Raw genomic sequence first — 12,707 nt, forward strand, 5'->3', positions numbered from 1 at the left:
TGCCTGGAGCAGTAGTTTATGCACTGTAATTTCTTGTAATAGATTTAACTACTGTCTTTGGAAAGTAATCTCTGAAGCTTAAATACTGCTTTCACTGACCATGCCAGCTCTGCATGACGTGTAAAGAGAAACCAAGTGTGCTGTGACCCTCTCCAAATTTACGGACTGTCTTCTACATGGTGCTAACCCAGTGTGTGGTGGTGGTGGTGGTGAGATGCACTTACTCTTAGATAACCATTCTGCCTTCAGCTGAGGTGGGCTGGGACACTGCGCGGCATCTGGAACCCCTGCATGGCCACAGTCTCCGTTCATGCTCTGACTTTGGTGTTTTGTTTTGTTTTGTTTTATTTCTTTCTGCCTTGGTGTGCTGGGATCGGATCCTGCTTACCTTCCTCTCCTTACAGAGATCCTGATATAGACGCCAGATTGGGAATGTAACAGGGCTGGGTCTTCTCTTCCAGTCCCACTAGACACCATGGTAACTAATCAAGTTGGTGGTTGCTGTTAATACCTGTGTGTATGTGTACACGTTTCCTCTTCCTTTGCTGACTAACCAGCTAGTTCTCTACTAACATAACTTCACTGTAATTTGTGCTGGAATCTGTTGGCAAAGGGATGATGCATTTCACTGGGTGCTTGGGTTTCATTGTCTCATGTCTAACTGGGGTGGGGTTGCTGCTTATCCCAGATGGTGTCCCTCCATCTCTTCCAACAGTGAACTTGCCAGTGCGTTGACTAAAGCACGGAAAATTCAGAGCCCTTTCTGTGTCAAAATAAAAGTAAATTCCCTATAGGTGTTCCTCTGGCTCAGACAGCTCGGGTGTTTGAAAATTTGCAGCGATCTAAGTGCATGTGCATGAGTGGCTTAAAGCTGAATTATGACTTTTAGATAGTGTAGATCTGAGGAATTTTGTGAATAAAGCAAACAGTTAATGATTACATCATTTTGGTAACAGAAGGGCTGCTTTGTCTCTCAGACAGTAGAAGCCCCTTGCCGTGATGGCTGGGGGCAGTATTTTTCTTTTTTTTTTTTCTTACTGCTGCATGTATGAGGAGCTAAGTCTTCTATGGTTAGACTTACCAAAGGATAAAAATGATTGCCCTGTGAGGAGGTGGTCTGCTTAATGTCACTGTCCTCATTTGTTGTTTCTGTACTTGCTTTGTACACTGTCTGTCTGCAAAGATTGGGGGAAAAGGATGCCCAGTGGTCAGAGGGTTGTTGTGGGAGCAAAGGGAACTCCTGTGTCTGCTGTCAAGGAGGTGGCTGGTTCTCTTTCCTGGGTGCTTGGGTACGAGGAGGTAGACCTAGCATTTAGAGACCCATTACTGCATTGCCCAGAAGCGCTAACGTTAGGTTTAAGGGCATTTGCTCATATACTTAGCTCTGTGGTATTCATTTGTCTGTCACAGGCTTGTTTTCTTTTCAGTCCTGCTTTAAGCAGATGGAAAGAAGCACACAGAGAGTGAAAACTGGCAACCTTCTTTTAGGGGTGCTGGTTCTCACCACAAGACAGTTTCCTTGTTTGAAAAACAAGATTTGCCTGATGAGATATTCAAGTAGCTATATCAGGGCACATAGCTTACATGTCACGTGTGACTCTTAAAGTAATTGCTCTAGAGACTAGTGTCGGCTGTGAGCGGGCAGAATTATTTTGGGATCATAGCCTAACTAAAAGCAAGGGAACTAATGCAGAGTTTGGTAGGAATTACCTTTCTGGTACAGAGAGCTGGTGGCTCTTGCAAGTGTTTGCTCTAACTGTAGCACTGGTATAACACTTGCCTCAGTGACTGGGACTATTTAGCTTATAGTTAGAAGATAATTGCTGTTTACCACTGTTAACTGAGTCTGAAGCCTCAGCGAAGAAAACACATACGGTTTTAGGCAGGTTGGGTTGAATGGGAATATCTAGGGAACAGGGGTTTTGGAGGAGCTGCTGTCCTATGTTAATAGTTGTTCCTTCATGTTGCTTACCAGTGAGACTCTGGGAGGAAGGATAGAGAGATGTCTGGGGAGAGATGGAGAATTACATGTGTTTATTTCAGAATCCATTATGTTCATTTTTACTTTGGCATAATCTGCCACATTCATCTTGCCATCACTCGTTTTTTGTTTTTGTTCCTTTTTTTTTTTTTTTTTTTTTTTTTGTGCCTCTTGAACATTGTCGTGCAAACTCTGCTCTGCCACCTCGTCAGCTGCAGTACATCTGAGAGCTTGATGTCACCGGTTAAGCAGGCTCCGCAGAAGTCGCCCTCCGACACAGAGGGTCTGGTAAACAGCGTGCCCGCCAGATCACACCAGGTAAACTGCTTCCTGCTGCCTCCTGAAGCAGGATCCTCCCAGAGCGTGGGGGAGATGGTATGGAAAAGGTAGAGGCAGGGTGGGACACATGAATTAGATGCTGTCTGTTAAGATGATGAGGGCTGGGGGTAAAAGCGTCTGCTCCATCAACAAGGGATGGGCGATAAGCTGTGACTGGTGAACTCTTCTGTAGAAGGCTTAGTGCAATTGAAAGATGAGCATCTTGTTAGTAGTTGAGATGGAGTTTTATGCCCTTTTTGTACTAATGTATAAAAAAAGATGGTTCCGATCTTGTGCGCTAACATACACAAGTGGTAGTGAAGTGCAAGAATGAGAGCCTGGCAAGGATGAGGAGTGGGCAGTGGGTAGCTGTTCAATGTAGAGACAATGTTATCTACTAGATGCGTAATCACCCCATGAAGCTGCCTAATCTGTCCTAGGAGTGTAATGGGGAGGAATTTTACTTACTCTCTCATCACTGTGAAGGTGCATGCTCTGCGGCACAGACTTCTTTCACAAGGAAATGAGCCAGCGCAGCGCAAACACTGACTAGTGATGGTCAGTTTGAAGATGACTCTTGCCGCTGAGAGCTCTCTTCTGCTGAGCCACCCAACTTTTGTGGGCATGAAGTTGCCACGCTTTGTCTTGTGCTTGCTGCTGTTGCAAAGTTGTGCTGACTTCGAAGGAAAAAGGTGGCTCTTATCCAGATTTAACATCCCATGGGAAATTAGTCAGAGGGGAGAGAGCATGAGTCAGACAGGGATTCTACGCAATGTATGATTACCTGTTAACAGTGTACAAGATTTCCTTATTTGTAAGCTGTTTCTTACCTCTTGATTTGTGTATTCCCAGCAATTTTCCTGTGGAGGTATGGATCCTGAGTGAGTTTAAGTCCAAAATGGACTTTTTCTTAATTAGCCACCTTTTAGCAAGTGGCTGCAGAGTAGTGTGTGAACTGATGGGTTTCTAAATCAGAGCTAATACCTGGTTTCTTAATTTCTCCTGACAAAATAATGGAGATGTGTGTTAATGTGTTAACACTACAGGAAAAAAATACCGTGCAGACAGTGAGCTGGATAAAGTCAAAGTCCCTACTCTGTTGGGCTTCCAGTCTGGTTTTGAAATGCATCTTGTTCTTGGCAGGTGCAGAATTTCCAGAGTTTTAGCACATAGGCCCGCAAAGCTACCTACTGACTTCAGAGAACTGTTATTCTCCGAACAGAAAGGCAATATACTCAAGTTATAAGATGTAAAAATAGTTCAATTTTGACTGGAGTGGGTCTAGTAGCAGCAGGCTGCCTATAAGGCCTAGATAAAGCTCATCTTTTCTAGTTCATGGGAGGGGCTTCTAGAATGGGTGAATGACAGGTGATTTCTACCTCCTCCCCCCCGAAAAGAAGAAAAAAAGCTTGTGTGTATGTTGCAGTAGCTGTTGGAGTCAACTTCCCTAGGTCAAAAGACCAAGATGTTTTATCTAATTACTGCCATGGTACAAAGCGGTACATGCAAGTGTCCTGAGAGCTACATGGAGGAAGAGTTTTGCTGTTCTGCACTTACATCTTGAAAGCAAAAATACTTTTTTCTTCTCTGTTTTGGTGTGAAAACTTGCTGTGTCATCACCCTTCTGTGTCCCCAGTGTTCTGGGTCTCAATGTACTGGAAGGAACATGTCAGAGTAAATTTAAACTTTGTAAAGATAACTCAAAATCAGCGTGCTTTTGCCCTTCTGTAGTCACTCCAGTCTGCTTATTCCTTGACAGAGTCCTCCAGGGTCTTCCCGTAGGTAAGCTCCTAAAGGAAAACCCAAAGTGTGAACGCTCCTGACCTCAAAGGAAAAATACAGCAAATGGTTTTAGTTTTGTTTAGTTTTAGTTTAGTTTTTTAGTTTTTTAATCTCTTTTTTCAGGCAAAGAGTGCTTTGTCTGGATTTTCTTTTCTTGGCAAACATTTGCAGCAGCAAGTGGTTCCTCTATCTTCTGTTAAGCATTTGCCCCATCTTTACAGAACAGGAAGTAAACATACTTACTTCTCTTTAAAAAGATCAACAATAAAATCAGGGTAGATCAGATTTTGAACAGATGGTTTAAATCAGTGAGGAAACTAGATTTCAGTTGATTACACTTCTAGCTGTTGTTTTTTTTTTTAAAAAAAAGGGTGGTATCAACATGCAAATTAACGTATTTGAAATCTAGCATCACATGTAAGTAAAACCTGATATTTCTTGGTAATCAAGAAATTAGTTGTAGTATTCAAGCTTTTGAGCTGTTGTGTAGGTGAAATGCTGAGAGTCAGATTCCTAGCAGTTCCCAGAAGCTGTTGCAGGCTCCTTGCTGATTCAGGCACACTTTTTGAGTCTTGGATTGCCTGGCAGTTTTAGACCTGTGGTTCACACAGCCAGTGCTGCGGTCAAACAGTAAAGGCCCATGGACTTCCTTGTAGCCTTTTACTTGGTAGGATGTGTAGGAAGTGACTGAATGCTTCGTGCTTCACTGACGGAGAAGAACTGTGGATACAAATACACAGCCCCTGCCTCTGCAATTTAAAAACAGTAATAGAGGTGTTCACTCTCAAAGAGTGGCATTTAAATTAAATTTATTAAATGAAGTTTATTCATTTTGCTATTTATGTATTGGTTTAAGAATCAGTGATGAAGTATTTGTCCACATCGCTTCTCAGCTGGAAGTGCACTTGAGCCTGCGCTTCCTTTGTGTTTTGGGTGCAAGTTTATCAAGTGTGGACCTTGCTTTCTGGAGTGCCCCAGAGTGCTGAAAGTATGCATATCTGATTCGGTGAATGTTCAGCTGGTTGAATCAACTCCGCTTGTTTTCACTGTGTCTTCCTTCTCAGCAGGTGTGTTCTGTCCTGTCAAATTTGTACGTGGTGTTTCTTCTCCATGCCATCCTTCTGTAGTGACTCGTATTCTGCCGTGACTGTTATTTGGATGAGTGAAAAAAGCATTTCCAGTGAAGGCAAGAACTGTATGTGTTTCCCACATGGATGTCCTTGTTTAGCTAGTAATCTGGGTTGCAGCAGGCAAACTGGAAGGCAGGTGTGTGTTGTCCCAAGATATGCTAACTCCAAGGTGGCTGTCATTTGTCTCTGTGTTTTGGAAGTAGCTGAGTATTCATTTCTGGGCAGGCTGAAGGACAACTGATCTTAAAGTGTAACTTCCCAGGAGTGCATTTCTGATGTACAGAACAGTATGGTATAGAGATCCTAAGCAGGTAGGTCTGACAGTGTAGAAGCGGGGAGCACTAAAACTACATTAACTTAAGTGCAGATCTCTGGCTTTGCTCTTTCTGGTTTAAGACATACCTGAACAGGCTATGTTTGAGCTCTCTTCCAGGCTTTGAACTGGACCCCAGGACCCTGGGAAGCAGCAGTTCATGGTGCCGGGAATCTTGATTTAAATTTCAGATAAATTTCCTGGAGCTGCAATCTGTGATAGTTGCAACATCTTTCAGAATCTAAAAAATTTGAAAATACTGTAGACCACTGTTAGACCATCGTGATCTAACTTTGTAATTCCTTTTTCTTTGCCGTAATTCACAATTCATGACTCTGCTGACAAACCCTTAGCAAGTTATCGGTACACCTGCTACTCTTTTCCCTTCAGTTCTGAATGGAAAAACCGCGAGGCTTAGGGAAGTGCTGGGTTTTATATGGAAGTGCTGGTCCATCTTCTGGTTCTGAAGAGTCAGGATTATTTGGGATTAGGTGAAAGTTCTTTATTGTTTAGACTTTCTTGAAGCTTTTACTTGTGGAAGAAGAGTCTTTACAAAGATTCAGATCACTGGAGGTATCAAATGCAGGAAAAAAAATGGCCCTGGTGCTGATTATTATCAGCTAGAAAATCAGTTGGCAGCAAATCAAATAGATGGAGCATTATAATAAATACTTGGTCCTCCTTTTCTCTGTGTTAGCTAATCTACCACGTACTTAGGTGATAGCGAACACATCACCTTGGTTTGGATCAGATGATCACACCAGTCAATCTCTCCACCACCACGTAACAGGCTGGTTGCAGCAGAATAACTATATTTAACCTGGCGTAAAATTAGAATAGTGATAAGATAACTGATCCTGAGTGAACTCCTGTGGTAGAAAATTGACCCATCGGAATTACTTGAAAAAAACTTGAAATGTCATAGTGAGTACTTTATGCAGTTGTAGGGGTTTTTTTTGGTTTTTTTTTTTTAAACTGATAGGATGTGCTGTCCAGCTGAATTTATCATACCCTTGATGTATGACCTTAGGCAGATGAGACTTCCAAAATTGCTTACAAATAAATCTTAGGGTCACTTTGCCTTGAAGTTTATATAGACACTGCGCTCTAATTGGAATTAGTAATCCTGATACAATGTTGGAGACCAGAACAACATGAGAGCCAATAGCGGAAAAGGAAAAAATAAAAGTGGCTCTGATGAGGCTTGAAATCCAGAATTTTCTAAGACATCAGTGTCTTTTTTTGAGCATTTTCTCAGTCTGTTATTTATATTCAGTGTTTTATATCTGCCCGCATCCTTCTGTCCATCTCCTTCCTCTATTCTTTATCACTTGGGAAATACTTTATCCGGAAGGAAGAAAATTTGGATTTAAACTACTTCTGAAAGAGAACAAGGTATTTATCAGGTGCGTGCTTTGCCATTGTGCTGGGGGGAAAACAGCTGTGCAGAAGTGTACCGATGGTCCTTCAAGGGACTAATTTTCTGTACAGAAGGTCTCTTTTCATCTCTAGCCCCTAATCGCTTTGGAAGATAGATGGAAGGATGTCTGGGTCAGTTCCGTAGAGGTGTTTTCTATTTTGGCAGGATACCAAAAGCACTGGGGAGAAGGGGGTAGGAGAAATGCCTGCGAAGGCTACTTCTTCCTGGGAGATAAGGGAAACAGAAACAGAGTTAAATGGACGAAGTGGTTTTGAAGGAAAAACTGCTAAAAAAGCCACAACCAAACTAAAAGATCTCTCCTTGTAATTTCCCCCACCCACCCCCAGCTAGGACAGTCCCTTTCCCTCCTGCTCGGGGGGGCGGGGAGGGGTGTGGGTGTGCGGCCTCTCTGCTGAGGTCCCCTGGTCGGTGGTCGCAGCGTTCTGCTCTGTGCTTACGTCAGTTGGGGCCTGCGGGGTGGGGGCTGCAGGTCAGACCTTCCCGTAAAGGTCCCGCCTGTCTTGTTGGGCACCTGCTCTTTATAGGCTGCAGTCCTGTCCTCAGCCCGTCTCGAATAGCTGCAGTTCGCTTTCCTGTGGGCTGTTTTTTGGAGGACACGGTGTTTTAGGAAGGCGCTGGCGTGTTTGCATTCACTGCTAAAAGATGGTGCTGTAATGTCCTCCACTGCACCCCAGCAAATATAACGAAGGTGTGTGGCCGTGCTTGCCCAGTGTGTCTGTGGAGGTGCTCGCTACCTGGGTGGGCTCAAGTCAGGTAAGAATTCTGCTTTACTGCACCGTTCTGGCTCACTGCCGTGTAAGTCTTGATCCCGTCACTTGCTTGGGCAGTGACTGGTGTCATAAGGTGGCTGAAGGCTTGTTCTCTCCCTCATCATGCGAGTGGTACAGCTGCGCTGGGATTTACAGGGCTCGAGTGGCAGTATGGGAAGTATACTCTGCTGTCTACTGGTAAATCTGTAGTACAGTTCCTCTTGAAAAATATTAAATCTGGCGTGCATCTGACTAAGCCACGTGTCTTCGCTCCGTAGCATGTAAGAATTGCTGCTTTTCAGAACAAGGGATTCTAGATTCTGCTTTTTGTGAGAAGCAAGCAGCTGTAACATTATTAAAGGGAGGAAATGGTGCCGTTTGGCATGCTCCTGATAGGAGAAAGGTGGCAGACTAGAGCTTATTTGTAGGTGAGGGTTCATTCCACCTGCTTCAAAGTGCCGTTAGCAGTCATAAAAGCTTTGTGGTCTTGCTTTAGCTTTGTTCTTGCTGCAGCCCTATTCTGAAAAATACTGATTGTGCTTTTTTATTCTGTTCCCAGGGCCCAGTCATATACGCGCAGTTAGATCACTCCGGAGGACAGCACAGCGACAAGATTAACAAGTCAGAGTCTGTGGTCTATGCTGATATTCGGAAGAACTGAGATGAGATCCTAAGCTATCCAAAGGAAAACACACATTCAGACTGGAATTGCTTGAACAAAATTTGACCCAGAGAACTCACATGTGGCCTTTGACGCCTAGGCTAGGACCAATGCATGTGCATACAGAGGGAAAGATATATATGTATTGTGTGTAAATAGTCTATTTAATCGTACAGAAGTGAGACCAATGTTGCATGTTGAAATGCGGTAAGGATTTTGCTTATAAATTGCCAATATTCTTTTTTGTATCTTTTGTGACGAGAGAGAAAGTGAAAACTCGCATCACAATTTTAAAATACTTTTATCTTGATTATTAATGGAGAAACTGGAAGATGCCTGAAGATTCTAGATTGACCTGGAGATTCTTTTTTTGCTTATAGGGCCTAATTTCTTTTGTTGAGGTGAATATAAAGATGATATCTTCGTTATATTCACGGAGTTATTTATGTATACAGGGTATTCATCTTTCCTTGGTCAAATTCTCAGTATAAGCTGCCTTCTCATATAAACTAGACACTCTCACTTGGTCTTGTAAGCCAGATTGTGACTCCTAGCTATCAGAAATGTATGTCTTCACAGTGTAAGTGAAGGAAATATTTAGGCCTACCTGACCTGTGTAACAGAGGTCACAGAACTGTTTACTTCTGTATCGAGCCCATCTATTCAAGCTTAGTCCTTTAAGGTACAGGGATAGTGTTGATCTAATGAATTTTGTGAAATGGTAGTTTACCTGTGAAAACTTAAAGAGGTAGTGAGTTAAAGGGATGGGAAGCTATAGCTGTAGGTGGTTGCCTCAGACACTGTTAAACCTTTCAATGAAATGTTTCTTCCTCGAAGCTCTGTCATTTCATATAAGCATGAAAAAGGGCTCCAAGGGATCTGGAAGCTGCCGTACTCCCTCACCTCTCTCCCATCACTCCATTATACCACTGTCACTTCCTTAGAGATGCTTTATCTGTTCTTAAAAGCCTGTAGTGGAGGCTGAATGACCTCCGGAGGAAATCTAGGGCTTCACTCTTGGGTTTTTTTGATGTGTGGTTTTTTGTGTAACCTGTATTTGCACAGAGGATGCGGAGGGCAGTTTATTTCCTTCCTCTCTGTAAGTCTACTACTTGAATATAATTTCCCATCTTCTTGTTTCTAGATTAAACTCTCATAGATTGTTAAGGATCTCTGATCGTTCTCTTCTGCTGAAGAGGATCTTTCTTTAGCTGAATATAGTAGAAGGATTTCTGTTTTGTACATCCTAATGTGGTGTTGGATTTTTTGTAGCAGCAAATAATTTTCAGTTTGGTCTACCATTACCCCTTCTCTCTGATTCTTACCCTTTTCCTAGTTCAGTCTGTTTCACAGAATCAGTTACAGAATGGTTGAGGTTGGAAGGGACTTCTGGAGATCACCTAGTCCAAACCCCCCCTCCTCAAGCAGGGTCAGCTAGAGCAGGTTGCCCAGCACTGTGCCCAGTTGGATTTTGAGTATGTCCACAGATAGAAACTCTACAACATCTCTGGGCAACCTGTTCCCAGAGTGATTCTATACTGTTCACTTAGAGTTATCAAACAGTAAAAAAAGTGCTTCCTTGTGTTCAGGTGGAACACTGTGCCCAGTTGGGTTTTGAGTATGTCCACAGATAGAAACTCTACAACATCTCTGGGCAACCTGTTCCCAGAGTGATTCTATACTGTTCACTTAGAGTTATCAAACAGTAAAAAAAGTGCTTCCTTGTGTTCAGGTGGAATTTCCTTTTTTAAAATTTCTGTCCATTGCCTCTTGTCCTGCCAGTGAGCGCTACTGAGAAGAGTAGTGCTCTTCATTCCCTCCCATTGAGTATTTATACACATTGGTAAGATCCTCCCCAAGCCTTCTTTTCTTCAGGCTGAACCGTCCCAGCTCTCTCAGCCTTTCCTTATAAAATGCCCCAGTTCCTTTATCATCTTTGTGGCCCTGCATTGGACTTGCTCTTGTACTGGAGAGCCCAGAACTGGACGCAGTACTCCAGGTGTGGCCTCACCAGTGCTGAATAAAGGGGAAGGATCACCTCCCTCGACCTGCTGGCAATACTTTGCCTAATGCAGCCCAGGACACCATTTGCCTTCTTTGCACCAGGGACGCACTGCTGGCTCATGTTCAACCTGGTGTCCACCAGGAGCCTCGCAGGGCCTTTTCTGCAAAGCTGCTTTCCAGCCAGGCGGCCCCCAGCATGTACTGGTGCATGGGGGTGTTCCTCTCCAGGTGCAAGACTTTGCACTTATCCTTCTTGAACTTCATGAAATTCCTCTTAACCTAATTCTCCAGCCTGTCCAGGTCCCTCTGAATGGCAGCACAACCATCTGGTGTGCCAGCAACTCCTCCTGGTCTTGTTTTGCCTGCAAATTTGTCCATACTGAAATTATGTTACGGCTTTTTCAGACCTCATCTTCAATTTGTCAGTTGAAACTTGGTTTGAATTCTCATCCTGTCCTCCAGTGAGCTTGCAACACACTTAGCTTGATATTTGCAAACGTAAGCCTACACTCCACTGTAACATCAAGTAAATGAAAAATAGTTTTAGGCGCGTGACAGACCCTTTCAGAACCACATTAGACAATCCTTTAATTATGACAGTGCAACTTTAATAGCTATTTTATGTACAGTGGTTTTTTCCCAACGAAGTTGGGTATGCCAGCACTGTATTCTCTCATCAGGATCAGACTTCACTGGTTCCCTGACAATACCTGCCTTTGTTAGAAGCCTCATTAAGATCAGGATGAATCCTGCTGCTGCTGCTTTCCTTATCTACCAGGCTGTTACTTCCCAGCGTTTGTTTTACACTTAGTAAGAAAACGAACGCTTTTGACATGGTTGATGGAGAAACTTGATTTTGATCCGCCTGCGTTCATCCCTGTGCATCACCATCTTTCTCCCCAGACATTTTAGAGTAAGAGGGAGAAATGTGATGAATGTAGTGATCAAAAACTTGCTGCTATGAGAAGACAGGGCTGTCCTTGGCTCTGAAGTCTGCTACTAATGTTTGTTTCTTTTCCTGCTGGAATATACTGGAGAATCTGAGCACAATCCTGATCTGGTGCTGACTTTAGGAAACACGCTGCTCTGCTTGGTGCTGACTTTAGGAGACATGCTGATGTGGTTGGTGCTAACCAACTTTAGGAAACATTTCCTTCCATTGCTTTTGTTTAGCTACAGGTATGTTCATATTGCCGATACTGAGGAGGCTCATTGCAAGGCTGCTTGGATCCAATTTGTGAAGGCAGAATGAACTTGGAAGTATTTTTTTAAAATGCTGAACATCTTGTTAGAAAGAAAGAAAAGTCCCTTCCTCCAGGAATAACAGGAATCAGTCTGAATCCCTCTCCAGTGCGAAGGCTGTTGAATTACCTTTTTTTTTTGGTTATGGAAACATCAACAATGTAGCTATTAAATATTTATTCAGGCTGAAGTCAAAAGAAGTTGAGGTAATGTGAGACAACACTTGTGAACTTTCTGTCCCTCAGGTTATCATAGCTTGTTTAATCATACGCTAACCTGTGCTGATGAAAGTGACCGATGCTAAGTTGGCTTACTTAGTAAAGTCTCAGGAGACAGAGGACTTCCACTTCCTTGATGGGTGGCAAGCAGAGATTAAAGTCAGACAAGGTCATCATATCCTGATGTAACAGTGACCAGAAGTTTAACTCTGTTTGCTCTGCTGTTATTCTCTTAATTCTCTGATGCTGTTCTTCGCAGGTGGAAAGGAACAGCTTGGACTTTGAGGAACACTAAGTGTGTTGTCCTTGCCCTGTTGTAGTACTGCTGCCAGCTCTTTTTAGGACCATCTATTCTAAAAAGAAGTGCTGCGTGGCAGGCTTGCTGCAGCACAGCTGAGGGGTAGGCAGCCTCTCTTGAGGCAGTAGCAAATGACTAAAACTGTGTTTAGGAACAGCACTAGGAAGAAATTTAACTCTATCCCAGCTGAAACCAGGACAAACTGTTACATGGGTCATCGCTCTTGGATGGTGGAGCTGGGGAAGGTCTGTGTGATGTAAAAGACTTGCAATGAATTCTCTTTTATTCATCACGCAAACAAAACTGGGATCAATCTGAAATCCATTTCTCAGCTGAGGGGGAAAAAAGGTCTTTTACGGGTAAAAGTGACCTTCTATCCATTGTAGGAGTGCAGTTTTGGATAGCCAGCCTGGGCTCTGGCAGCTAAGCCAGCTGGCACCCCCTAGAGCCGGGGGTATGAATGGCATCATTCATCTTCCCTGTTTTTAACAGAACTGCAAAGTGGAGAAGTTTTGGCTTTTTACTAACAGTGGGTATATTTTTCCTTATTTTTGGTTACCAGAAATGAAT

General features: G+C 43.2%; 1 protein-coding gene across 1 annotated transcript in view; it reads left to right on the forward strand.

The window, feature by feature from the left end:
- The window catches only part of MPZL1 (myelin protein zero-like 1), a 21,097-nt gene extending 12,376 nt beyond the window's left edge, over window positions 1–8,721 (forward strand). Inside the window, 2 exon segments of the mRNA XM_009578602.1 lie at window positions 2,194–2,299; window positions 8,274–8,721. Of these exon segments, the coding sequence (XP_009576897.1) occupies window positions 2,194–2,299; window positions 8,274–8,375 (208 nt within the window). The 3' untranslated portion in view covers window positions 8,376–8,721.
- Window positions 8,722–12,707: the final 3,986 nt, after the last annotated feature.

Source organism: Fulmarus glacialis, unplaced genomic scaffold (assembly GCF_000690835.1).
Source record: "Fulmarus glacialis isolate BGI_N327 unplaced genomic scaffold, ASM69083v1 scaffold205, whole genome shotgun sequence".
NCBI lineage: Eukaryota > Metazoa > Chordata > Aves > Procellariiformes > Procellariidae > Fulmarus > Fulmarus glacialis.